This window comes from Capricornis sumatraensis, chromosome 2 (assembly GCF_032405125.1).
Source record: "Capricornis sumatraensis isolate serow.1 chromosome 2, serow.2, whole genome shotgun sequence".
NCBI classification, from domain to species: domain Eukaryota; kingdom Metazoa; phylum Chordata; class Mammalia; order Artiodactyla; family Bovidae; genus Capricornis; species Capricornis sumatraensis.
The window spans coordinates 212,737,866-212,765,827 of NC_091070.1; the positions used below are offsets into that span (position 1 = coordinate 212,737,866).

Sequence of the window (27,962 nt, forward strand, 5' to 3'; positions counted from 1 at the left end):
CTTGTTAAGACGCTGAACATACATATGACTTGCGTTTCTTTGTGTGCGTGTGGTTAACTGTGTACTTGCAGTAAGACATGATGTGTGTATGTGTGTAACCAAAGCCTTGACTCTGGAGAATTTATCAAAGAGCTGCCTTATTAAAAGGGACTATAAGGAAAATCTCCATGGAGTAGGTTCATTTTCATCCTAGGCTAAGAACTTTTGTTTTTTGCATATTCTAGAATAGTTTTATTCCCTGTAACTAGAGAAGTCTAGACTTTAGCAACAGCCAAAGGTCGCAGCTCTAGAAAATCCAGAGAGAAACCATTAAGCAATCCCCACCCCTTAGGACTCTCTCTAGATATAATGAGTATACTGTGCTTTGTATATAGAGTTGATACTCTTGACCCTCCCATCTGGGGCATGTGTGTGTCTGTGTGTTCTGAAGGTTTTTTTCAATGTTATCTAATTATTCTTAAAGCCAAGAGGCCATACTGTGAGATGACCAGCTGGGACCAGATACGCCTGAAATAGAACAGAATACGGTAGTGGCCCAGGAGGGAATGGGGCCCTATCATTGGTCCCTTCAGCTCTGCTCTTCAACCTCTGAGCTCCCCAGACACAGAAAAGCAGAGTGCCTCTCCCCATAAGTGAGCGATACCCAGGCCCTGTACTTTCCAAGGACGGTGTCTTCAGGCACCCCCTGACCTCAGTGCCCTCCGTTCATTTCTTCATCACCTACAGCAGAGCCTCAGAGAACACACCCAGGGACAGCAAGGCCAGGGTGACTTCCTCGCTCTAGCACTCCAGATGGAATTGATGAAAGCTGGACAATACAGAGAACATCTTAAAGAAAAGCTGTTGTTCACCGCGCAGGAAAAGAAGGCCTTTTTGAGGCATAACGTAATTTTCAGGTTTTGAAGGGAATGTGAGCAGCAGTTTTGTGCATGTGGCCTGCGGGGGTCAGCAGAGGGGTCCCTTCCTTGGTGGCTGGAGGTCATGTGGGGCCTGACCAGGGCCCGAGCATCCTCTCCAGGGGCGTCTGGACTCAGAGGCGCTCTTAAGACATGGTCAGCAGGCGTGCGTACCCCACTGCACTGTCTGGATTCTGCCTGAGGGTCAAGTGGTGCAGCTTAATAGACCACAGGGAGACACTTGAATGCACTCAGGTCAAAAGGGAGGGACCTGGGGCGTTATCCCCAGGCCAGAGGTCAGGGAGGGCTCAGGCAGGCATCAGGACCTCAGATGGTTCTTCGGGGCTATGGAGAGAAGGGCTGATTTTCTGTGCTTCTTGGAGAGATCTTCCCAAGACTTCAGATTTGGTCTCTGCAGCCGCCTATCCAGGGACCCTGCCACCAGCCTTCTAATACTGAGTTTGACCTTGTTGCTGAAGAGCCTCTTCCCCCATTTCTAGGCCTCTGTAGGGTCCTCCTCAGGAGACTGGGCTGTGGCTCTGGACTAGTCACATGATCTTGTATCCACCAGAGCTTCCACAGAGAAGGGGGTCTGGCGAAGGGAGAGGGCAGGGCCCCGGGAGGTCATGTGGTTTCCCATTCTAACTCTTCACCTCAGAACCCTTGCCCTCCCAAAGGAGAGCCTGGGACACGAGTGGTTTGGGAACGAAAGGAAACACACAGTGACGGTCTCCACCTGCAGCCGCCGTCAGCTGCATCGGCAGGGCCGTTTACCCTTGTCACTCTGATCTCCCTTGACCCAAAGGAAGCAGCACCTCAAGTCACCCCCACAAGCATCCTGCCCTTGCCCTGTGTAATCTGCCAGAGCATTGGTATATTTCCAGTCCCGAGGACACACCTGACCCTCCCAAGAAGCCCCAGCATGTACCTGGACTCCTTGCTGCCCAAGGAGACCCATCATCTCCCGAACACAGGCGTCTGATCAACCCTCTAAACCTGTCATACACGCTCGTATTTCTAACCTGCGGAATGACTGTTTTCTGGCTCTTGTGACCCTCCCCTCTCCTGGTCTTTTCCTTACCTTTAATAACTGAATGTTTCTTAGGCCTCACCCTGCACATACTCTGGCTTGTCTCCCAGAACTTCCTGATTTATCCTACATAGGTTCCCACCAAAATCTTGACCTCTGATATCTGCAAGACAGGAAGGGCCTCTCAGTGCCATAGTGTGGAAAGACAACTCCTGGTTCAAGACGGCACAGGAAGCCCATGTATGTAACTACATGTAGGTTTCCATGAAAATGACTAAAGGGACATGAAACAGGGGAAATTCGGTAAGGGTGCCTTTCACATACAACTTAAAGAAATGTTTGCCAAATGGAATACCGGCCAAAGGGGGTCCAGATTGAGAAAGGGCCTGATCAAATTGTACTTCACATAAGTGAAGTTTTCTGTGGATGCAGTGCTAGAAACCTCAAGGACAAAGGCATCGAAGGCCACACAGAGCAGCAGGGCCTGGAGCCAAGGACACACCAGGGGACTGTTGGCAGGAGCCAGGTCTCAATCCCACTAGTGCTTCTGGGAACTGCGCTTGGCCAGAGAGACCTCCAGAGCCAAGCTCCCTCACAACGCAACATGCTGAAGTTTATTTGGCTGTCCTTGGCAAGCAGGATAAAGCAGAGCACTGCCTTGGCTGGCACCTGACAAGAGTGGGCAGGCTTATTAGAGAAGAGGCTGCCGCACTCACACACACACACACACACACACACACACACACGCGCGCGCGCGCGCACTCCTTCACACACACACGCTTTAGCACCAGGAGAGGCTTCTACTCTGTTACGGCCTCTTCTGGCTCAGTCCTTCTTCTCCCCCTTAGAGATGACTGAGTCTTCCCACTGCCCTTTCTTCTTCTCCCCCTGTTGTGATTTGCCAACAGGAAAATGAACCGGATATGTACAAATATTCAGTAGATCAGAAGACGGGACCTGTCTGAGGAGTCAGACTTAATCGCCCCCTCTGTAAGCAACAAAGGAAAAAAAAAAAAAACTTTAAAAGCTCCTAATTTGTATTCTTAGCAGGATTTGAGAGGATATTATATTTATGACACAAAAAAAAGCAATAATGAAAACAGGGCAATCTGAGATGAAGAAAGATTGAACAGAGATGAAAAACATGATCACCCAATTAAAAATGGAATGGAGGCAATGAACAGAAGATGGCAAACCACAGAAAAATGAAATCACTTTATTATAAGATAAATTTGAGAACTCTCATCTCATAATGAAATGAAAAAGAGAATTCTTTTATATTAATAAAATGTACAATCAATCCACAGTAAAACTTTATGTGCCAAATAACATAGCATGAATAAATTAAATCAAAATTGTTAGAAATGTAAAAAATTTTAATAAAGTCACCATCATTGTAGAAGATTTAATATACATTTGTTACTCTCTGGCATATCATCTAGATTAAAAATAAATAAGGATTTAGGTACTTGAATAATAGAATGAATCCAAAGAAAGTAGAAGAAAGATATGTTTAAAGATAAAAGGAAAAATGACTGAAAAAGAAAACTAAAAAAAAAAAAACAACAGAATAGAATAGACAGAATTCTAGATAGAGTATGCCGGACTGATCAAGGAACAAAGAAGCCACAAATATATAATTTTAATAATGAAAAAGAAACATAGTCATAGATAAGATACAGATTATGAAAACAATTAGAAAATGTTTCAGTTCAGTTCAGTTCAGTTCAGTTGCTCAGTCGTGTCCGACTCTTTGCGACCCCATGAATCACAGCACACCAGGCCTCCCTGTCCATCACCAACTCCCGGAGTTCACTCAGACTCACATCCATCGAGTCGGTGATGCCATCCAGCCATCTCATCCTCGGTCGTCCCCTTCTCCTCCTGCCCCCAATCCCTCCCAGCATCAGGGTCTTTTCCAATGAGTCAACTCTTCTCATGAGGTGGCCAAAGTACTGGAGTTTCAGCTTTAGCATCATTCCTTCCAAAGAACACCCATGGCTGATCTTTAGAATGGACTGGTTGGATCTCCTTGCAGTCCAAGGGACTCTCAAGAGTCTTCTCCAGCACCACAGTTCAAAAGCATCAATTCTTCGGCGCTCAGCTTTCTTGACAGTCCAACTCTCACATCCATACATGAACACTGGAAAAACCATAGCCTTGACTAGATGGACCTTTGTTGGCAAAGTAATGTCTCTGTTTTTGAATATGCTTAGGACAAGCATAAGCCAAAAACTAAGAAAGCTTAAATGGGATGGAAGATTTTATAGATAAAAAGTACTGATATCAGGAAAAAATACAAATTGGAATAAACCAATAGCCATTTAAAACATGGGAATTCTCCCATATTGTCTCTCAAAGTGTGCAGGCCTAGACTGTCTTACAGATAAACTCAGAACACTTCATGGAACGATTAACCCCTACAATAATCAAACTGTCTCAAAAAGAGGAAAATTAGCACTCATATCTCCACCCATTTAAATAGGACAAGTAAAAATACTTATATCAAACTGAATAAGGACAGTATAAAGTATTAGGCCAGTTTCACTTATGATCATAGACCAGGAGTCCTAACAGAGAATCATGTTGGATCTAGCTGCACATTAAAACAAAAATAACCAAATGGGGTGGATTCCAGGAATATAAGAATGTGTCAATATTAGAAGAGTTCCTAATTTTATTTACTGGGTAACCCATGTGAAATTACCTTTTTTCGTAGGTCAAGGGCTGTCAAATATCAGCAATTTTATTCTAGTAACAGATTTGCATGCTAAGTTGCTTCAGTCGTGTCCAACTCTTTGCAACCCTATGGACTATACCCAACCAGGCTCCTCTGTCCATGGGATTCTCCAGGCAAGAATACTGGAGTGAGTTGCCAGCCCTCCTCCAGAGAATCTTCCCAGCACCAGAGAGCAAACGTGCATCTCTTATGCCTCCCACGTTGGCAGGCAGGTTCTTTACTGCTAACACCACCTGGGAAACCCATTAACAGATTAGGAGAGAAAAATATAAGATCCTGCAAACATATCCCAAAACATGTGATGAAAGTCAGTACTTGTTCATGATTTGTAAAAATATCTCATAAAGCTATGGACAGAACTTTCTCAATCAGATAAAAAAAAATTTCTACCAACACCTGTGGCAAACATTATACTTAATGACAAAACTTCCTAAGGATTACCGGTAAAGTCAGGAACAAGATCAGTTGTTCTGCTACCATCAATAGTATTCAGATCCAAGCCACTACAATTATACAAAGAAAAGGGCAAATAAACCGTAACAATTAGAACGGAATATCCTAATTGTCTCTTATTTGGGAAATACAAAACAACCAACCAATAAATTATCAGAACCAATAAGACAATTTAGCAAAGCCACTGATGTTTCTACAACCAATTCAAACACGTAATAAGAGAGAAGGAAGAGTTCTCATAAGAGAAACAAAAACTGTTCAGACACCTAGGAATAAGCCTAACAAACATGTATAACATTAACTGAGAAAATTATAAAACTTTATTCTGAAGGACATAAAACTAAAATAAATGCAGGGAGGTTTCATATTCAGGGCTGGCTAAAGTCTATGAACAGGCAATTCACAGAAGAGGAGTGTAGAATTGATACACATGCAAAAAGATGTTCCACTTTGGTGATAATCAGGGACATAAAAATTAAAACAAGAAACCATTTCGCACTCATCATATTGGAAAGTTTTAGAGTTCCTGAAAATAGCAAGTGTTGGCCAAGATATAAAGTAATGAAAGCTGCCCTACGTTGCTGGTAGACAGATTAAATTGGTGTACTCTTCGGAGAGCAGACTGACAGTATCTAACAGAGTTGAAGATGTACCTTCCCTGTGTGACCTGCTTCTCCATTCTAGTTCTACATGTATGCCATAGAGAACCTTGAATAGGTGTGTAAGCAGATATGCATGCGGCAATGTTTGTAGGAATGTTACATTGTAACTGTGTGCTAAACACGATCCACTTAACATATTTTGAAGGCAGCCATCTTGCTGACCTGTCTTATTAGATGTAGTTGTTTCATGCATATTAAAAATCAAGTTTATTTGTCAATTACACCTCAATAAAGCTGAAAAAAGTGGAAGCATCTAATAGAGAAAAAAGAAGGTTAGATGTACTGGCTGTGTACAGATTCTCTCAGATTTGTCAGGGATAAATCCATCACCTATATCTAATGATGAACTGGACCATCAAAGCCATTTTCTTATGGACAAGCAATATTCTGTTAGGAAATAAATGCATACAAAGACCCAAATGCCAAAATCAATAAAAAATATTAAAATGCCCAGGAATAAGTACAGACTTTACTGAGAGATATAAAAGACAACTTTATTAAGTGGAATCAGATGTCCTATATATGGATAGGAAGACTTAATATCATGCAGATATATGTTTTCTCTGTTATCAATCCATATGTTTAATGTTAATCAGTGAGAATTATAGAAATTATTTTGGGTCTTTTGAGGGGAGTACGGAGAGTTGTTGTTTTTCTTAATTTGAGAAAATTCTTGAGTTTATCTAAAAGAATAAATATGAGAGAAGAATTTCTTAAGTTAAAAGAAGACAAATGAGAGGGGACTTGCCCTACTAAATATTTAAATATATTACAAAGCTATCATAATTAAAACAGTATAGCTCATGTACATGCGTGTTAAGTCGCTTGAGTCATGTCTGACTGGGCTGTAGCCTGCCAGGCTCCTCTGTCCATGGGATTCTCCAGGCAAGAATACTAGAGTGGCTTGCCAGACCCTCATGCAGGGGATTTTCCTGACCCAGGGATTGAACCTGTATCTCTTATGTCTCCTGAATTAGCAGGTAGGTTCTTTACCACTAGCACCACCTCAGAAGTCCAGCTCACATGCAGGAATAGACAAAGAAATAACTGTGGTAGCATAGAAAGTTGACCCCCAAAATTTGTTGAACTATATATATGATAAAGGTGGCTTTAAAGTTGATAATGGGCAAAATATTTACAGAGTTAATTAGTTTAAAATGGCTAATCAACAAGGAAGAAAATGTATCTTATCTTTTGTGCATGCTAAGTCGCTTTAGTTGTGTCCAACTCTTTGTGACCCTGTGGACTGTAGCCCACCAGGCTCCTCTGTCCATGGGATTCTCTAGGCAAGAATAATGGAATGGGTTGCCAAGCCATTCTCCAGGGGATCTTCCTGATCCAGGGATCACACCGTGTCTCTTAGGTCTCCTGCATTGGCAGACAGGTTCTTTACCACTGGTGGCCCCTGGGGAGCCCATCTTATCTTTTACCATATGCCAAAATTCCAGGTGGATTTAAAGGCAAAATTACTAAAAGAAGCTATTGTATTATTTATTTGAAATGGCAGCCCACTCTAGTATTATTCCCTGGGGAATCCCATGAACAGAGGAGCCTGGCTGGCTACAGTCCATGGGGTCACAAAGAGTTGGACACAACTGAGTGACATCGGAAGGTCTGATGTTGAAGCTGAAACTCCAGTCCTTTGGCCACCTGATATGAAGAGCTGACTCATTTGAAAAGACCCTGATGCTGGGAAAGATTGAGGGCAGGAGGAGAAGGGGACAACAGAGGATGAGATGGTTGGATGTCATCACCGGCTCGATGGACATGGGTTCGGGTGGACTCCAGGAGTTGGTGATGGACAGGGAGGCCTGGCGTGCTGCAGTTCACGGGATCGCAAAGAGTTGGACACGACTGAGTGACTGAACTGAACTGAACTGAGTGACTAACACTTTCACTTCTTTCATACATTTATTAGGTGCTTCTTATGTACCAGGGAATTTTCCACATATTCTGGACAATGATATGCCAACAATTATATTTTTAAATATAATTCATAATTATATTTTAAATTTTTAAATATTATCATAATAGTTTTAAAATTTGCACTCTATTTGAATCAGGATCCAAGTAAAATCTACCCACTAGATTAGTTGCCTCAAGTATTTTTTGTGTGTTTAGGTTTCTACCTCCATCTCTTCTTTTGTTGTTGTTGTTCAGCCACTAAGTTATGTCCAACTCTTTTGTGACCCCGTGGACTGTAGCCTGCCAGGCTCCTCTGTCCATGGGATTTCCCAGGCAAGAATACTGGAGTGGGCTGCCATTTCCTCCTCCAAGGGATCTTCCTGACCCAGGAAGCTCAAACCCACATCTCCTGCATTGGCAAGCAGATTCTTTACCACTGAGCCACCTGGGAATAATTTACTTGTTATTTAGTTGTGACTTGTTTGTTTATTTGTAATTTATTCATTTCATGTGTTCCTCTGTCCTCCATATTTCCTGTAACTTGGAAATTCGATACAGTAGCTTGATCTTAGTCAGGTTTAATTTTTCTTTTGACAAAATGACCCCATAGTTATTGGTGTCTTCCATTAAGAAACATATGGTGACTAGCTGTCTCTCTGATTGTGATGCTGGCAAATGTTGATGACTAATTCCTTGATCAGTCAATTAGAAAATATATGTGTTAATGGGTAAAAATATTTTTATAGCAATCTGGATGTAACAGTGAGCAAAAACTCTTTGAATTGGTGTCATCTCTATATCTGTTGGCGCTCTGGAATTCTCCCAGTCTATCTATGACATAAAGCAATTGCATACAGGATCTGGAAACAGACTTTTGAGGCTCCCAGGGGCCTGAACAAATCTCTGTAATATACAGCACTGTTAGCTTGAAGGATGACTTCTTTTAGAAAGCTTTGCTTCATAAATAGTAGGATGGAAATATTGTTCCAATTTGCTGGCAGCTGGCACCACATCCTGTGCCATGCACAAATATTCATCACCCACCCATAGATCCCATCTTTGATATTTACCAAAGCACCAGGGGGTCCTTCACTCAATCACAACTTCTGTTGTTATTTGCACAATTGTCTGGAAAGGAGCGGCAACCTCAGAACCTGGGGAGCCAGTTCATTATTCTGATGACTGCTGTCTTTGCTGGTGCTCAGAAGTTCAGGGGACAGATGGGAGTCAGGGAAACCAGATGCCTGCATGATTCCACCCCTGGCTAGCCCAGCAGGCCCTGGCTAGAGCCCTCATTTTAGGAGGGAAGGGGCAGAGGCTGAGTTTGGGGAATGGGAAGATATGTGACATCTGACACCCTGGACATTTTAACTCCATCCTGCCAGATCCCAGGGCCCTGGTCCTGCAGAGTGTGAGACCGAGGCCACTGCCACAGTAGGGTGGGGGTAGTGTGCGTGTGTGCTCAGCTGTGTCTGACTTTGATGCCCCATGGACTGTAGCCCACCAGGCTCTTCGGTCCATGGGATTTTTCAGGTAAGAATAATACTGGAGTGGGTTGTAATTTCCTACTCCAGGAGATCGTCCCAACCCAGGGATCGAACTCCCATCTCTTGCATCTCCTGCTTTGGCAGGCAGATTCTTTACCACTGAGCTACCAGGGTGGGATTAGGGAGGAGGACGGCTATCTCATCTCCTGGGTGTCTCAGATCACGGAAGGACAAGATAGCATATCTTGCAGTGCAGAAATGCCAAATGCTTGCAGCCTCAGTTCAGCTCAGTTCAGTCGCTCAGTCGTGTCCGACTCTTTGCAGCCCCATGAATCGCAGCACGCCAGGCCTCCCTCTCCATCATCAACTCCCGGAGTTCACTCAGACTCATGTCCATCAAGTCAGTGATGCCATCCAGCCATCTCATCCTCTGTCGTCCCCTTCTCCTCCTGCCCTCAATCTCTCCCAGCATCAGGGTCTTTTCCAATGAGTCAACTCTTCACATGAGGTGGCCAAAGTACTGGAGTTTCAGCTTTAGCATCAGTCCTTCCAGTGTACACCCAGGACTGATCTCCTTTAGGATGGACTGGTTGGATCTCCTTGCAGTCCAAGGGACTCTCAAGAGTCTTCTCCAACACCACAGTTCAAAAGCATCAATTCTTCAGCATTCAGCTTTCTTCACAGTCCAGCTCTCACATCCATACATGACGACTGGAAAAACCATAGCCTTGACTAGACGGACCTTTGTTGGCAAAGTAATGTCTCCACTTGCAGCCTATGTGTCTGCAGAAACAGTTGGCTTGGGTAGTCAGGCTGCCCCAACCTGGCCTCCCCCAGCTGCTGAAGAGTAAGCTGGTGCCATATGGGGGTTGGGGGAACTAGACCAGAACTCCCCTGGAAAGGTTAGAACAGCAACCAGTTCCTAGAGATCGGATTCACACCAAGATAGGCTGAGCACAAAACTGGTACCAAGTGAAGGTGAGACAGATTGATAACCCACATGGTGGCCAACTCCACTCTGCTGTCTTCCTTGCATCCAGGGGCTCAGTGCCCCTCTAACAGTTGTTGTCTGTGCTGAACTCTGGGAACGTGGGCTGTGGGTTAGGGAGCTCTTGTTCCAGATAAGGTCATGCTGATAACATGGGGTTGGGGTCTCTCCTGTGTCCAGGTCTACGATGGCAATAACAACTCTGCCCGTCTGCTTGGGGTGTTCAGCCGCACCGAGATGCTGGGGGTGACATTGAATAGCACGTCCAGCAGTTTGTGGCTTGATTTCATCACTGATGCTGAGAACACCAGCAAGGGCTTTGAGCTGCACTTTTCCAGTAAGTCTTTCTCACTTCTGAGTGGACCATGAAATCGGGCTCTCCCTGGTTCCACACACTGGGAGGCTGGGCTCTGGGATGTCACCCGTCAATTAGTGGGTTTGATTTTTTCTAACTGGTGCACACTTAGCTGATTGTTTCCCCTAAGACCCTGTGCCCATGATGTGGATAGGTTGCCACTTGGCATACAGCTCCATGGTTACACCCGTGATTAGCTGAACTCAGAGTTACAGCACACCTTTTACTCACTCATCACCTTTAATTCACTACAAATAATAAGCACTGAGTCTTTTAATTAAATCAACCAAAGATAGCCTCTCCTAATCATGACATTTATAAAATAATGTTTGGCTACAGTCAGATGTAAAAAATGCAAACGCTAATGTATAATTATGTTCTTTTTTTACCACTCCCTGAAGAGTCAAGTGTTGATTCCCTTTTTTCCTGACTGTGGAGGTACAGGAATAAGGGAGGGAAATCTCCCTTATTCCTGGGATTGCAAAAAGAAAAAACACCCGAGGTTTGTCCACAGCTACAGAATACTTGGGGTGGTATCTCCATTCTTTGGCTTCACAGCTATTTTATTCATTGATTTGAGCTTCTACTTGCCCAGTTGCTACAAAGAAATGTGCTTTTTATAGGCTACTTTAAAATCCAGTGAGTATCCATCAACTGATGAGTGGATATATCCATCCATACCATGGGGTACTATTTGGCCATAGAAAAGGATCCAGTTTTGGTCCATACTACAACATGGTTGAACCTTGAAAACAGGATTTTAAGTGAAAGAAGCCCGTCACAGGACATGTGGACATATGTACTGCATGATCCATTTATATGAAGTGTCCAGAATAGGCCAATCCACAGAGATAGGAGGAAAATTGTTAGTTGCCCGGGGATGAAGAAGTTGGGGAAAATTCATTTTCCGTTTGGGGTGATGCAAGTGTCTAAAAGTAGATTGTGCTGAGAGTCGCGTAACTGAATAGACGGAAAGACACTGCATTGTACACTGTAGATGGGCAAGTGTTTGGTATGTAAGTTATATCTCTATAAAAGTGCTAAAAAAACCCACAATGAGTCTACCCGAAATGCCTCTTGCCTGGACATGGGGTCTGTGCCTGTCACTGCAGGCACATCGATGGAAGAGGATTAAACAGAGTTGCCTTCCGATTCCATCTCTGTCACCTGAGATTGGGTGACTTTGAGGCAATTTGTGTGACCTTCCGCAGTCAATATTCTCAGCTGTGGAATGCATAGTCACTCGTCCCTAAAGGAATCCTGTGAATAAAACACAAGAGCTGATCCAGGTGACCACTGTGCCTGAGGAGCTCTGTGTAAGCTCACAGAGGTGTCCTTCTCCAGGCTCATTCAATAGAGTATGTACTTCAGCAGGATGAAGCTGAGCTGTGAAACATATACGCAAAGTGACTGTTCCATGTTTCCTATCAGAATGTCTCAGGGAGCAAAACGGGAAAAGCAGCTCCTGCTAGCAAAATGCTATGGCTCAAACAAACAAACCAGAAAAACCCAGAAAATCCAGACCCTACACCTGAAAACTATTAAAAGCTGTCCTGGAAGAAATAAGTCATTTATATACAGTGGCAGGCAAGGGGGGACACTCTGTAAACAGAGACCCTGACCTGAGCACAGTCATGTGGCCCCGAAGTAGTGCTCCGTAAGACACATGCTGGTGGCTTTCTTAAGGACCTGCACACTCTGGGATGGGGGGATGGGCTGCAGGATGTGGTTTGTGCCAGGCATATCATGCTCACTTTTTTCTCTTTTCCCCAGGTTTTGAACTCATCAAATGTGAGGACCCAGGAACCCCCCAGTTTGGCTACAAGGTTCATGATGGAGGCCATTTCGCTGGGAGCTCCGTGTCCTTCAGCTGTGACCCCGGGTACAGCCTGCGGGGCAGTGAGGAGCTGCTGTGTCTGAGCGGGGAGCGCAGGGCCTGGGACCAGCCACTGCCCACTTGTGTCGGTAGGCCTCTTGCTCTGCAGGTAACCCCTCGTGCGTACTCAGCCACTTTCTTCGTGTCTGACTCTTTGCGACCCCATGGACTGCAGCCTGCCAGGCTCCTCTGTTCATGGGGATTCTCTAGGCAAGAACACTGGAGTGGGTTGCCATGCCCTCCTCCAGGGGGTCTTCCCAACCCAGGGATCGAACTCACATCTTTTATGTCTCCTGCTTTGGCTGGCAGTTTTTTGTTTGCTTGTTTGTTTTTTACCACTTTGGTTGTCCCCTAATGCAGAGTTCCAAGCTCTGAGCTCACTAAGTGTCCCTCATTGGTCCCCACACTCCAGGGCCTTGGGGCTGTCTGAACCCTCCTATTCATGGGAGCCATCACTGGCCCTGCATCTCTGCCACCCACGCCCTCACTCTCAACCTCATCACACCTGCACGACAGTCACCAGGCGGTGTTTCGCCTCCATCACACATTCAGTGAGTGGCACCAGGGCCAAGTCATGCTCTCAGAGTTGTAATCCTGGTAACAACAGAGAAGTGGGAGAGTCATTTAAGAGGAAGAAAGAACTTTTTGCCTGGTTCCAAGGGTTCCTGCCACACCATGACTAAATAAATCTCCGGTTCACTCTGGGCCTCAGTTTCCCCATAGACAAAATGGGGTTCATGCTCCCTTTTCTGGGGACATGCTGAAAGAGAAAGTAGGATGATGAATTAATATCTGTCTTGTCCTCAAGTTTCAGATCATGAGCTAGATGTATGTCACGCTTGAGAATGTGATGATGAACTAGCGCCTCCTTAACCCTGTGGTGCTTCCAGAATGTCAACACAGGCTGTTGGGAGGCTCCATCCACATGTCACAGGACAAGAGAAACCTGGTCCAAGGCAGAAGTGGAGAACAGTTCACGCTCATCCTTTGGTCTGTCTGGCCCACCCGCCTCACTGCGTGTATGGCCCTCCCTGCTGAGCAGGAGTCCTACCATGCCGCTTGGTCTTGCATCCTCAGGCCTCTCCCTCGTCCCTTCCCCTGTCCCATGGCCCACAACCTCAGCATGGCTGTGCAGCTCTGGCTGCTCTTATAAAAGCAAATCCTCCACCGGGAGGACGTGTAAGCACCTACCGAGTGCCAAGGGGCAGAATTGGTGCAGGTGTACATCTGGGTGTGTGCAGAAGCAGAGAAATGAAAAAAAGAAAGAATAAAGCATTCTTTCTGCCTTTGGAGAGCCCACACCCCGGCAAGGAGAAGAGACCCAAAACAGATCATTATACAAGATAAGCATTGTAACAAGAGTAGGTGCCAGAGGGTGGAGGGAATACAAGAAAATTGTGCTTAGGAGGTGATATTTTAATTGAGACTTGAAAGGATGGGTAAGCATCACCCACCAGAGGGGAAGGGAGAAGAGCTGCACATTCCAGCCTGAGCCAGTGTGAAGCTGGAGGTGTGAACCAGCATGGGGGGGAGGGGGTAAGGGAGATACTCTCCCCACCACCACCCGGACAACTGTATGTTAACAGGATCTTGACACTGTTACACAACAGAGGGTCTAAAGGCAAGGATTTTAAACCTGACTATGGACAGAACAGGACAGTGGCCTCTGGAGTCTTCCTGTCTCTTTGTGTTCAAGTGCAGGCACACCTTGTCCCTTTCTCCCTACATCCCTGTTTCTATCTCCTTCTTTCATTCATGTGCCAGGCTCTCTGCCAGGCCCTGGGAATACAAGGAAAAGCAGGACCCAGGCCAGAAAGGAAGACACAGGCATAAACAGACAACTGTCTGAGGCCATAGGCAAGCCAGAGCAAACGAAATGTGAAGGAGGTGATGATTCACACTGCAAAACAATTATTTGCTTTGCAGAAAGTCTCCCCCATAAAGTCCTTCTGAATATCTAATCTGCCAGTCGGATGGAACTTAGAGGATCTGCTCAAGCAGTGCTGGAAAAAATATTTATACTTTGAACCTCCAGCGGCCTGCCCCACTGAGACTCCCTCTGGCACCATGTAGGGGAGGGAGGCTGTGTGTTTGGAACTGTGTGTGTATATTTTTGCATATGTCCTATTGTGTAGACTTGATCGTGGCCTGTCAGAAATGACTGCTACAGCTGCAACATGCAGATGGTTTCTTGGTCCATGGTGGATGCTACAGCCCAAAGGAAGCAGCTGGGGCTCTAGGATGGAGATCAGAGAGAAGATCAGAAAGACCAGAGTCTTGGGGTCTTGTTGGTAAATCTGCTTCATGCTGGCCCCGAGGCTCAGCCCCTGCCCCCTTCCTGTCCCCAGATAAAGTGACCCCTGAGGAAAGAGGCAGTTGTGTCCATGAGGAAATGCTCCTGGTGCCGCTGCCTCCAAACATGTGGCTCTGGGATGCAGGAGGGGCTGCTCCATCAGGAATATGGAAGGAAGCTCCAGCCCAGAACATGGATAATGTCCTGCCCACCCTTTGAGCTACTTGTGAAGCTGAACAGGCTTCCTTTGAGCTCATCCTCCCACCCACACCTTACTCCCTGTTCCAGGCTTGTCAGCCCTGCATCTCTCAGTTGAGTTGGCACAACCCATCCCAACATCATCACAAGGGTAGTGATGCTGAAAGAAAGGGTCCAGTCTCCTGAGCAGGCTCACTTCAGAAGGACCCCTCCCCTGCCCTGCCTTAGCAGGCTTGGGTCAAGCCATGGGGCCCAAGAGATGCTTCACGGGTCCTTTGTAGCAACAGATGAAGGTCAGTCTCCCATTTGTGGCCCTGACCCTATCTTTTCTTACCTCTTCTAAGGTCTTGTTTAATCAGATCTTTCCTAAGAAGCTTTGCGGCAAGTCTCCTCTTCATTTTGACTCATGCTCCCTTGATTCAGACCCTTCATAGTCATTTGCCTGGAAAGCAATAAGCTTCTGTCATTCACTTGATCTTCTATATTCCCATGTATTCATTCAACAAACATTTGTTAAAGTATCTGTAAGATGCCAAGGGCTTCCCAGGTGGCACTAGTGGGAAAGAACCCACCTGGCAATGCAGGAGACACTGATTCAGTTCCTGGGTTGGGAAGATCCCCTGGAGAAGGAAATGGCAATCCACTCCAGTATTCTTGCCTAGAAAATTCCATGGACAAAGAAGCCTGGCAGGCTACAGTCCATGGGGTCACAGAAAGAGTCAGACATGACTGAGCACCTGAGCACATAATGTGCCAAACACCATGCTGGGCACTTGATGTACAAAGATAAGTAATACAAGATCCCTACTGCCAGAGAGTGTATAGTCTTGTAAAGGAGATTGTTGTTCAGTTGCTAAGTTGTATCTATGACCCCATAGACTGCAGCACAGTAGGCTTCCCTGTCTTTCACTGTCTCCTGAAGTTTGCTCAGACTCATGTCTATTGAGTTGGTGATGCCATCCAAACTTCTCATCCTCTCTCACCCCCTTCTCCTGCCCTCAATCTTCCCAGCATCAGGGTCTTTTCCAGTGAATGGGCTCTTCTCATCAGGTGGCCAAAGTGATGTCTTTGTTTTTTAATATGCTATCTAGGTGTGCCATAGCTTTCCAAGGAGTAGGCATCTTTTCATTTCGTGGCTGCAGTCACCATCTGCAGTGATTTCGGGGCCCAAGGAAATAATATCTGTCACTGTTTCCACTTTTTCTCTATCTATTGCTATAAACTGATGGGACAGGATGCCGTGATCTTAGTTTTCTGAATGTTGAGTTTTAAGCCAGCTTCTGCACTGTCCTCTTACACCTTCATCAAGAGGCTCTTTAGTTCCTCTTTGCTTTCTGCCATTAGAGTGGTATCATCTACATATCTGAGGTTGTTGTTATTTCTCCTGGCAGTCCTGATTCCAGCTTGTGACTCATCCAGCCTGGCATTTCATATTCTGTACTCATAGAAGTTAAATAAGCAGGGTGACAATATATAGGCTATGATAAGATCCTGCTCAGGTTATAATGGAGACACCGAAGAGGACAATGTCAGCTCCACATGGAGCGGGGAGAGTCTCATGCGGAAGATGCTGTCAAACTGCGAGTCCAAGGAGAGGCCTGAAGAGGCTCAGTGTGCCTGGGCTTGTGGAGTTCGTCATACTTGACCGGACCAAGAGGTGCCAGGAGAGGGCCAGGAAAGGCCAAAGGGAGCCCTCTGGGGGCTTCTTGGGCTCCCCTAAGCAGTATGGACTTCACCCTGGGAAGGAGGGTTTAACCTAAGCAGGGATGTGGCCACTCTGTATTTTACAAGGGTCCTTCTGGTGGCACTGCTGGGGGCTGGGGACTCTGTTCCCCCAGAGATGGTAAGGGACGGAGCCACCACTCTTAACAATGGGGGCGGGGGGTCAGGTGTGAAAAGGATCACAGAGGTTCAGGCCCAGGGGCTCAGAGGCAGGTTAGACGATGGGGAGGAAGGAGGCCGGGAGGGTCCCCCACTTCTGACCCAGGGGCTCGGAGGCGGGTTAGACAATGGGGAGGAAAGAGGCCGGGGGGTCCCCTGCTTGTGACCCAGCGGGCTGCTCTGATGGCACGTGCAGACCTCTTCACTGGGTCCCCGCCTCCAGGTCCACCCCGCTGTGCTCCAGCACACTGCTCCCAGCGTGTTCTCTCTAATAGGCAAGTGTGTAAAAGTGATGACTCTACTCACGTGCATAAGCTCTGCAGTTCTTCTCCTAACACAGGAAGTAGGCAACAGCCGAGTATGCAATGCCCTTCCATGCAGGATGCTCGCCCAGCTCCTCAGCCCCATCTCCCCACCACGCCCCATCCCACATGCTGTCCCTCAAGCCGCCGTGCTGTTTCACAGCCCCAGGAGGTTTGCGGTGCTCCTCCCTGTCAGCAGTGTCCTCTTCCGGGGCCTCTCCATTCCACTCTTCCCACCCGCCCCACCTCTCCCAACCCTGCCCTCGAGGAAACTGGTCACCTCCACCTCTGTGCTACCGCTTGCCATGAACATGGCCCGGTCGGGGCCCTGGGCATACACTGCGGCCATCTCCTCCTCTGGACCACAAGTTCTCTGGGAGGAAGAATGCAACGTCTTGTCAATGACCAGTTCTTGTCAATGACCAGATGTGAGTTCCTGCACATCCTCCAGGAAGCTTCAAGGAGTTTGCTCATAGAGTGGGCCATCAGCCGAACCCCCAGGGACCTTTTTAAAATAACTTTAATGAGATAGACTTCACATACCATAAAGTTGGCCCGTTTAGTTGCCTTTTAGTATATTCATGGGGTTGTACAGCCATCACCACAATCTGATTCCTGAATATCTTGTCTCCCCAGAAGAAACCCTAACCCATTAGCAATCCCTCCCCACTGCCTGCTCTTCTTCAGGCCTTGGCAACCACAAACGTACTCTCTGTCTCTGTAAATTTTTCGGTTCCAGATATTTTATATAAATAGAAACACACAGTATGTGGCCTTTTGTGCCTGCCTTCTTTAACTTAGCTAATATTTTCAACATTCTGTTCATCCATGTTGTACTGTGTGCCAGTACCTCTTTATTTCTTAGGGACACATAATATTCTGTTTTATGGATATACCTTATTTGTTAATCCGTTCATCAGTCGATGGACATTTGGGTTTTTTCCCTTTTTTTTTTTTTTTTTGGATTTTATGAATGATGATACTATGGTCATTTGTGTACAAATTCTCATTTGAACTTACATTTTCATTTCTCGTGGGTGTGTATGCAACAGCAGAACTGCTGGGGTCATTAGGTAGCTTTGGGGCTTTCCTGGTGGCTCAGATTGTAAAGAATCTGCCTGTACTACAGGAGACCCAGGTTCAATCCCTGGGTCGGGAAGATACCCTGTGGAAGGAAATGGCAACCCACTCCAATATTCTTGCTGGAGAATTCCATGGGCAGAAGAGCCTGGCGGGCTACAGTCCATGGGGTCGCAAAGAGTCAGACACGCCTGAGCAACTAACACTTTCACTTTCCCTTCGGTAGTATCTAGGAAACTGTTTTCCAAAGCAGCTGTAACGTTTTGTGTTCCCACCAGCTGGAAACTGGAAGCTGAGGGTTCCAGTGTCTCCACATCCTCACCTACACATTAGTTAGTCTGTCTTTTTGATTACACCCATCTTAGAGACTTTGAGGTGGGGCCTCATTGTGGTTTTGATTGGCGTTTCCCCAGTGACTGTGATGTTACACATCTCATGTGCTCAGAGGCCATTTGTATACTTTCTGTGCAGAAATGTCTGTTCAAACGCTTTGCCCACTTTTTAACCAAGCTGTTTGTCTCTTCATTGTTGACTTATAGGGTCTTTTGTAGATCCCAGATACAAGTCTCATCCAAGAGCCTTCCTCTATGCTGTGCTCAGCCACCTGGGGTGAACAAGAGGGACCCTGCACACAGGCAGGAGAAGCCAGGGGGTGCCCCTGTGAGTGCAGGTCGCCCCCTGAAACTCACTCTTCTGGGATTTCTTTCAGCCGAGTGTGGAGGGACAGTGAGAGGAGAAGTGTTGGGGCAGGTGCTGTCCCCTGGGTATCCAGCTCCCTACGAGCACAACCTCAACTGCGTCTGGACCATCGAGGCTGATGCTGGCTGCACCATTGGGTAAGTGTCAGGGCTGGCAAAATGACCACTGCCAACAGTTCAAGGGACTCGTCACCAGCATCCTTACCAGTCCGCTAGCCAGTGGCTGGCCCTGCCCACCTCACCTGAAGGCCCCTGTAATAAACAGTCATCGCTATGACCCCAGGCTCAGGCCAGAGCCTATGGAAAACCAGAAAAGGCCAGCCTGAGCATCACAGGGCTGCAATCCAAGTTCACACGAGGCGCTGGCCGAGGTGACACGGTGACCACACAGTAGCTGAGGGCACAGGCTTGAATCCCAGCTCTGCCCTTTACCGTTTGCAGGACTTTGGGTAAGTCTCTCTTCCTTTCCTTCTGGGGTATATGGGCTATAATACTGGCTTCTCAGGACAGGAAACCCCAATTAGCCATTGTAGGCCATGTGCTCAGCACAGTGCTTGAAACACAATAAATATTTAACCATGGTCCTATGATGGTAGTGAGAGTCTGCCTACTACTCCAGTCTCACCCCACATCGCTTCCCTTTCTCAATCTGAGTTTTCACATTTGTAAAATGGCAACAAAAATGCTTGTGCTCTAGAACTGTGAAGGGAATAGTTACAAAAGTTCAGCATGCTGTCCGGCACTTTGTACATATTTCCTCAAAATATAGTATCCTTTCCACATCCGTGCCTAATAGGAATTGCGTATTGGAGTCCCAAAGAGGAGATGCGCGTGTACGTGGTGAGAGGTGGTAGAGGAGTGGTCAGGGGATTGAACAGCAGGACGGGAGGTCACTCTCCTCAAGAAATGTGGAAATTGAGGCTTCTGTTTCCTCACTTTTGCTATGTAGCATACAATTCATAAAATAGAAAAGTCGAAAGAACAGTTTGCTGAGCACCTCTGTCCCTGTCACTGGATTCAGCTGCTTTGAATATGCCACCAGATTTGCTCTTTTTTCTTTCCTTTCTGTCCTCATTTTTGCTTTTGCTGAATCACACGAAGGTAATTGTAGACATCCTGATGCTTCTTAAGTACTGGGGCGTGCATCTCCTCCATGATACTGTAACCTGAGCATCCCCAGGACATGCATTGTTAGTTCCCAGGTATTAAGGTTTAGGAGGAGGCTGGAAGGAGAGCAGAGAGATCACAGAGTTTGGCAAGGAGAGCGCCAGAAATCAGTTACGGGCTTTCTGGGCAGACGTGAGAACTGTTGTCACTCAGAGGAATGGCGGGCGTGAGCTGGGCTGGGGGGAAGACCAGAGGATCCTCTCCCAGCTCTCCAAAAGAGAGAATCCAGATAAACAGGAAATAATCTCTCCAGAGACAGCAGGAGCTCTAGAGGGGGCCTGCTGGGGTGGTGTGTGAGGACGCCGAGGTGGGGAATGGCCGGGAAAGGATGACTGTGACCTCAGTCCCCATTGGAAAGGCTCCCTGGTGCTTCACAGCCTCAAAGGAGAAGAGAAGGGCTTCCTTCCCAGCTGCACTGAGAGCGGGTGAAAGATGGGGACGGGGCAACGGTCCCCTTTTCCCTTCCTCCTGCCGTTCCTCCGCCCAGCCTGCCGTCCCAGCCAGGCGTCTGCAGCATCCACCATGCCTGTCCCCCTGCCTGCTCTCAGTCCCTCGCCGCCTCTCTCCTTCACTGACCCCCACACCCCGCCACCCCTCCCTGGAACCACCAGCAGCCAAGTTAAGGGAATTCATAGGCAGACCACCTTTAGACGGACACAAACAGCCCCTTTGGTGTTTGTGCCCCTACTCAGAGGAAGACTTCCTTATTATTACTATCTTTTAGGGGAGCTGTGCTGGGTGTTCATGTGGCACGTGGGCGTCTCTTGTTTTCGGTGCATGGGCTTTGGAGTGCACAGGCTCAGCAGCTGTGGTGCGCTAGCTTAGCTGCAGTATCTGGAATCTTAGTTCGACCAGGAGTTGAATGCCGTCCCCTGCACTGGAAGGTGAATTCTTAACCACTGGACTACCAGGGAAGTCCCAAGGCTTCATCATTATTTTTTAAGTGAAAATATCTTTATAGAACATTTATATATATAAAAAAAGAGATACTTATTAAGATTTTTTATGTGGGCCACTTTGTAAAGTCTTTATTGAGTTTGTTAACATTATTTCTGTTTTATGTTTTGGTTTTCTGGCCATGAGTCTTGTGGGATCTTAGCTCAACAACCAGGGATTGAACCTGAACCCCCTGCATTGGAAGGCAAAGTCTTAAGCACTGGACAGCTAGGGAAGTCCCCAAATACTCGTTTTAAAAAATTATAAAGTTTACAGAGTAGAAGTCAAAAGTCCCCATCATCTTACTCCGTTCTCCGTACACCCTTCATAAGAGAGCCATTGAGACCCACTTGTTTGACTTCCCCTTTTAGGCATTTTGTATGCCGGTGTATACAGAGAGCAAAGGCAATAATCGTGCTTGCTAAAACAAGATCACCTCTTCGAGTGGCTCAGTAGCTTGCTTTTTGTTTTACCATTTACCCACATATCATCATCTTATTATGTCAATATATATAGATCGACCCCATCCTGGTTGATGGTTATAGGGAATTCTATTGTCTGTACAACCATAATTTATTTAACTACTTTGCTATTGATAAAGTGGATATTTTCACTTTTTCACTCCAGTAAACACCCTTACACATGAATCTTTGAACAGTTGTCCAATTAGTTCCTTAGGATAGATTCTCAGAAGGCAAATGTTTATGCATGACCTCAAATTTCCCTCCAGCTATTACAGTAATGTATACATCTACCAGAAGCCTGCTTCCCCGCTCTGCGTCTCTTGATGCTGTCGATCCTGACGGTGTTTACCTGTTTAATGGAGAAAATGGTACTTAATTGTTTCTGCTGCTTCAAGTTCTTTGTATGTTTTTCTTTGAGGAAGTTTTTTTTTTCCATATAGACTATTCATCTGGGTTTGTGTCTAGTCTATAATTTTAGTTTAGGTTTCTTTATAAGCTGAGTATTTAAGAATGTTTCAAAGTTATTAAGTTACATATTTTGTACGATTTTGTAAATCAATTCCACTTTTACTACATTGTGCCCTTGTTACTTTTTGAATTTTTTTCTTATTTGTGTTCTGTGTATATTTGACGAAAGGGAAAAGAAAGAAACCCTTTAAAAGAAAGGATTTTATACATTTCTCTTACATCCTATGTATTATGCTTTCTTTCAAACAAAATATACAATGCTTTTTTTATTGTTTTATTTGTAACTCTTCCTATCGTTAGCTGATTTGATTTAATTGGCCCTGTTTCTCCTCTAGCGATTTGATAGATCTCTATCCCATTTTCATTCTGCCAGTGATCTTGTGTTTCCATTAATTCTGTTTTCAACAGTATTTATTCTGTTATTCCTGCCTCTTTCTTTTGGAAATCTTGTTTTTGTTTCCATCTTTATTTCAAGAAAACTGCTCTTTCTGTTTTCAGATTGCTCTTGACAGCCCACTTTTGTTTTTATCAGTGTATTGTCATCTTGCGTCTCTCGGAGAACATTATTTATGTTTTGTTTTACAATGGCTCCTGGTTTTCCTACATCAGCTGCGTTCTGCAGTTGGGCCATCTGGGCTGATCATTCAGCTGCGTTCCTTGGAAGAGCTGATTATCTTTATGTCCCGGTTGTCCCCCCAGTTGTCTTGCATTTGGTATCGAGTTGCAGCGGAAAGCCTGACTTGGCCCCCAAACTACCTACCACTCTTTACTCGCGCTGTAGCTTGTGAAGTTCTTCAAGTAGGCACCCTGTGCCTCAGTTCTCTTATCTGTAACTTGGCAATTAAAATAGCACCTACCATCTAAGGCTCCTCTGGGAATGAAGTGAGCTAATGTGTCTGAACACTTAGAATAGGGCCTGGGGCAAAACTCCCAAATGTGGAGAAAATCCCCCTCCATGGGCTGGTGGGGGGGTTGTTCTTTGGACCCAGGTGGCATCCCAGAGCACAATAGGAGACAGGTCACCCCTGAGAGTCGCAGATGGCATGCTATTGGTGGGGGTGGGTGTCACACAGGTTTTCCCTTGGGTGTGCCAGCCCATGAGACTGTCCCTGGGGCTCAGACAGAGGCCTGAAGGTGCCTCTCCTCACCTGCCCCTGCCTCGACCAAGCGCTGGAGGTGACCGGAGGAACCTATCGTCACCTTACCCCAGCAAGCTGGGCGAAGAGAGTCCCTTTCCAGGAGTGCCCAGGAGGAACTACACCCTGTAGGTGGCTGCAGGGATTCATGGTCAGGCTGACCCAAGCAGGAAAGTGGGCCCTTCCTGGATGTGCACAGGAGTGGGCTGGTGGTCATACCGGCCCCTGAGCACAGGATAGGGGAGGCATTTGACAGAATGTTCCTCCCTGAGAGCCAAGAACGGGAGAGTCTGGCTGACGAACTCTGTCCAGGCCTGGCAGCTGACAGCAGGAAAGCAGACCTGTGAGCTGCGGCCTTCATGTCACCCCTAAGTATGCCATCAGCGCCTAGAGGGTGGAAAGCTCAGTCCACAGTGGGCGGGACCTCTTCTCAGATTGCAATGTTGGGTTCCAGCTTTCCTTTTTATAATCAGTGGACCAGCTCAGATGACAACTGGAGAGGGAGGCAAAGCCTTTTTGCTCCTGATCCTCCCCTCTACTTAATGTGTCTCCAGTCTCTACAGCACACCAGGTTCTGGATCAGTTATGATGGTCCCTGTTTTATAAATGGGATCACTGAGGCCCAGGAGTGACAAATGTCTCACAGTAACCCAGTGATACAGGTTTCAAGCCCATCCCGTCTGGCCCTGGTCTACCATTCTGACCCTGGACTGGTTCCATTTAGCACACCAGGACATTATGAACCTTCTCTGTGCCACAGACTGTGTGGTGCCGTGCAGTGGGAAACACAAAGACCAGACAACAGCCAGTCCTTGTCTGCTGGGGGTTCACATTCTAGCGGGAAATCGGGCAAATAAACTGGTACCTCGAAGACAAGCCAGGTGCTGTAATTGACTGCAAGTCCAGTTCAGTAATGGAGGAAAGAAAGACAAGCAGAGCTTGCTTGGACGCGGAGAGGCAAACATTCCAATGGAGGGGAGGGGGAATGACATCAGGGGATGTCCACAAAGGGGGAAAGGGCACTCGACTGATGTGGATGGATGTGGGGAGATAAAGATGTGTGGGTAAAGAGGGCTCTCTGCAGGACCCTGAATGCCAATACGAGAACTCTGAATGGCTTTCTCAGTATAATGAGGAGGCGCTGGAATAGTCTGAAGACAGTAACGACACTCAGTTCATTTAGAAGCTTGGAACATTTACTCAGTGCTGGGCATCCTGCCAGGTGCTGAGGGTATAAATATAAATAAGAAACAGTCTTTTCCCTTGAAGATCTCGATCTTACAGATAGAAAATTTCTCTATTAAGAATGGAAATAGAAAAACTGACTAAAGCTGGCTTCAGCAGATGGGGGTTCACTTTTCTCCTGGAAAAAGCATCTGATGGTCCCATCCAGACCTAGTGCAGCTGCTTAGGATGCCATTGCTTTTCTTCTTGCCCTTGCATCCCTAGGCGATCATTCTCATAGTGACCTAGTCAGCCGCTGAAGCTCCAGGCATTGTGTCTGCGGCTGTTGTTCAGTCGTTCAGTCGTATCCGACTCTTGGCGACCCCATGGACTACAGCATGCCAGGCCTCCCTGTCCTTCACTATGTCCCAGAGTTTGCTCAGGTTCATGTCCATTGACGATGCTATTGTGTCTGCATTCCAGTCTAAAAGAAGAGGGAAGAGGAAAGGGAGCGAACTTTCTTCTGTGCGGGCGCGCGCGCGCATGCGTGCTCAGTCGTGTCTGACTCTGCGACCCCTTGGACTGTATGTAGCCCACGAGGCTCCTCTGTCCATGGCATTCTCCAGGCAAGAATACTGGAGTGGGTTGCCCTACCCCAGGGGATTTTCCCCACCCAGGAGTCAAACCCTCCTGCGCGGCTTCCCCTGCATCGGCAGGCAGATTCTTTACTCCTGCGCCACCTACAGGTGCCGTCCTACATTTCGTTAGTCTGAACTTGCCGTGCCTGGCTGAAATCTGTTTCGTTTTGCTTTTACAGTTTTAATAGGAAAGACAGATGAGAGGTTTGGAAATGGAATACATGTAAGCCTGCCTATAGTGCCTACTTAGATTCTTATATAATGAAATAAATGCTAATGTAGAAGTATGTATAAGCGCAATAGAAAGCCTTTACAAGGTCAGTCCATAATTCCAGGCGGCAGCTTGGGCAAGGTGTTACAGAGAGGAGGTGCTATTCTAGCCACACATTACAGAGCACTAGTTCACCATGCAGCTTGGAAGTAAAGCGCTTCCAGGCGTGTAAAAGAGAGGAAGGGGTGGGTGTGCACAGCTGCTTCTGAAAGAGCTCATCGTCTGGTGGTCATGATAGTCTCTCCACTTTGGAGGTTCAGTGGCAGCAGTGTGGAGGATGCATTAGCTGGAGAACCAAGCAGGAATCGAGTGTAACTATCCGAGGTGTCCTGGTTACACTCAGAAGAACTGAGTATACGTTGAGGCTGAGAGCTCTGTGTGGCTGGCTCTAAGAAGGGAAGGCACGCAGGGATAAGACACAGTCCTTTGCTGGTATGCTTTCCATAAGGAGATCTGGGGCACTTGGAGGATGGAGGAACCCCTTGTTCCTGGAAGCTCTGATTTCCGCTCTTAATGCCCATTTAGTCATAAAGTTCTTATTTGGCTAATAGTCCTAGATTGTTGATTTTTAACTATGGATGTGCTTCTTGATGATTAATGCCAGGGCAACCTGGAAACTCTGTTCTTGGCTGTTGGTTATGAATCAGTGGGATTACTGAGAGAGGGGGCCATGGTTTTGATTACCCATTACTGCTGCCCAGTGGAGCTTGTCTTCCTGGGAGGATGCTGGACTAGACGAAACATCTGGCTGTGCCTGAAGCCCAGATGCCCCCGCTGCAGTTTCGTATCAATCAGAGAGCAGCAATCCCCCACTGTGGTCAGCGTGGCTTCCCTTTACCCAACAAGCGGGCAGCTGGCCCCAAGGAGGCAGAGGCATGAGAAGTCAAGCTTCTGTTCACAGCTTTTGCCAGGAATCGTGGCTGCAGGTTTAGCAGCTTCCAGAAGGTTTATTTTCATGTGGTGACAGTAAGTCAAACCTTAAACAGAGAAGGTCCATGTACTCACACTGCAAGAACTGACCTCCTGAAGGAACTGAACAGATAAGCACAAACACAATGGGGGTATTGCTTTGTCAGATTTACAGTTTCAGCAAACCACGGAATAATCAAAAGGAGCTCAAAAATGTTTGAAGGAGAGGATGTAGGTAACCTGGTAGGTATAAATATAGCTTTCAGAATGGTGATGCTCTCTGGCAATTTAGCTTCTCATAGGTTACCTCTGGAAAAAGAAATACAAACTACTTCAAATTATCCAAAGATGATAATCCAGCTGAGCTTCACTGAATAGTTGAATTGGGCAGAATACATCAATTTAACTGCCAGTTTACAAGCCCAGAAATGAATTCCAGCATCTCTTAGGAAGAGAATAAACAGTTCAACCAAAGAAATGCAAATCTTGTTGGTGTGCCACGTTGGACCAGTATATATCTCTCCCTTTCAAAAAATAAATAAGCAAAAATTAAATTAAATTAAAAACTTGTGATGCCACTTAAAACATATCATTCTTCTAAAAAGAGAACCATTTTCCACTGAAAAGATTTTACCGTAGGAGGCAGAAGAAATTTTAAATGGGTATATAGATAATGCTGTATTTGGTGGGGGGCGGGGGGGGTGGGGAGTGCTGTGCTGAGTCTTTGTTGCTGTGTGCATTTTCCTGTAATTGCCACACGCAGGGGCTTCCTTCTAGTTTTGGTCCATGGACTTCTCATTGCCGTGGCTTCCCTTATTGCAGAGCGGAGGCTCTAGGCACGTGGGCTCAGTAGTCGTGGGTCCCAGGCTCTAAAGCACAGGCTCAATCCTTGTAGTGCATGCGCTTAGTTGCTCCACGCCATGTGGGATCTTCCCTGATCAGGGATTGAACCCACATCTTCTGAACTGGCAGGTGGATTATTTACCACTGAGCCACCGGGAAAGTCCGAGATAATATTCTTGTTTAAGCATCAGAAATAGGGAAGAGAAGTTGCAGAAAATGAATGGCAAAATGGAGGAGGAAAGCTCCTGAGCTGGAAAGACAGTGACAAAGACAAGTGAAGAATGAAAAGAAACGAAATACGCAATAAAAATTAAAATTTGTAATCACAGTATTTGTCTTATAAGAAATAGAGGCGTTGAAATAGGCGACAAGCTGGAGAATCTCTCTGAAACTGCAGAGAAAATGGGTGAAGGGGGGGAAGTAATGAAAGAAAAGTTGGTGAATGTGGAAGACAGAGCACAGTCCAGGCAGCACAGATGAAGAGTAATCAACAAATGGAACTGTTAACAGAAAGTTGCAATGAAATACATGATAGCAAACTCCTCTTATCCTTGGTGAACCGAAAAGACTCACTGAGTTCCAGGCAAAATGAGTAAGATACAACTCGATGAAAAATTAAACACTTCTATTTTTCAAAAAAAAAAAATAGCTACAAGCATTTGACAAAACACAGCCACACAGGTATGCACGCAATCAGCCCTCATCCGATAAAGCAGCCATTTACAACAAACAGTCAAAACTATTCCAGCCCTCTCAAAGTTTCTTCTCTGTAACATCAAAGGCCAAAGCCTTGAGGAATCACTGATTCAGCCAGGATATAGTATGACCAAGAGCGACAGAAAATTGCCCACCCTAGTTGTTGAAAAAACTTGTGAAGACAAGGCAGCAGACCGCCGAAGTTAACAGTTCCTAAATCCTGGAGCCTATAAACGTTACGTCACTGAGAAAAAGGATCTGCGCAAGATGTAGTTAAATCAAGGGTCTCGAGATGAGGAAATTACCATGGGTTATCTGGATGGGCCCTCGATGCAATCATATATATCCTTATAAGAAGGGAGCAGAGGAGATTTTATATGCACAGGGGAGAAGGTGATGTGAAGACAGACAGACACAGAGATTGGA

General features: G+C 46.2%; 1 protein-coding gene across 2 annotated transcripts in view; it reads left to right on the forward strand.

Annotated features, from left to right (window-relative positions):
* CSMD2 (CUB and Sushi multiple domains 2) overlaps positions 1-27,962 on the forward strand; it is a 678,038-nt gene that overhangs the window by 480,312 nt on the left and 169,764 nt on the right. For both annotated transcript variants that reach the window (XM_068966215.1, XM_068966217.1), the window contains exons 23-25: positions 10,342-10,498; positions 12,290-12,481; positions 18,856-18,982. In XM_068966215.1, the coding sequence (XP_068822316.1) occupies positions 10,342-10,498; positions 12,290-12,481; positions 18,856-18,982 (476 nt within the window). The remainder of the gene's footprint in view (positions 1-10,341; positions 10,499-12,289; positions 12,482-18,855; positions 18,983-27,962) is intronic.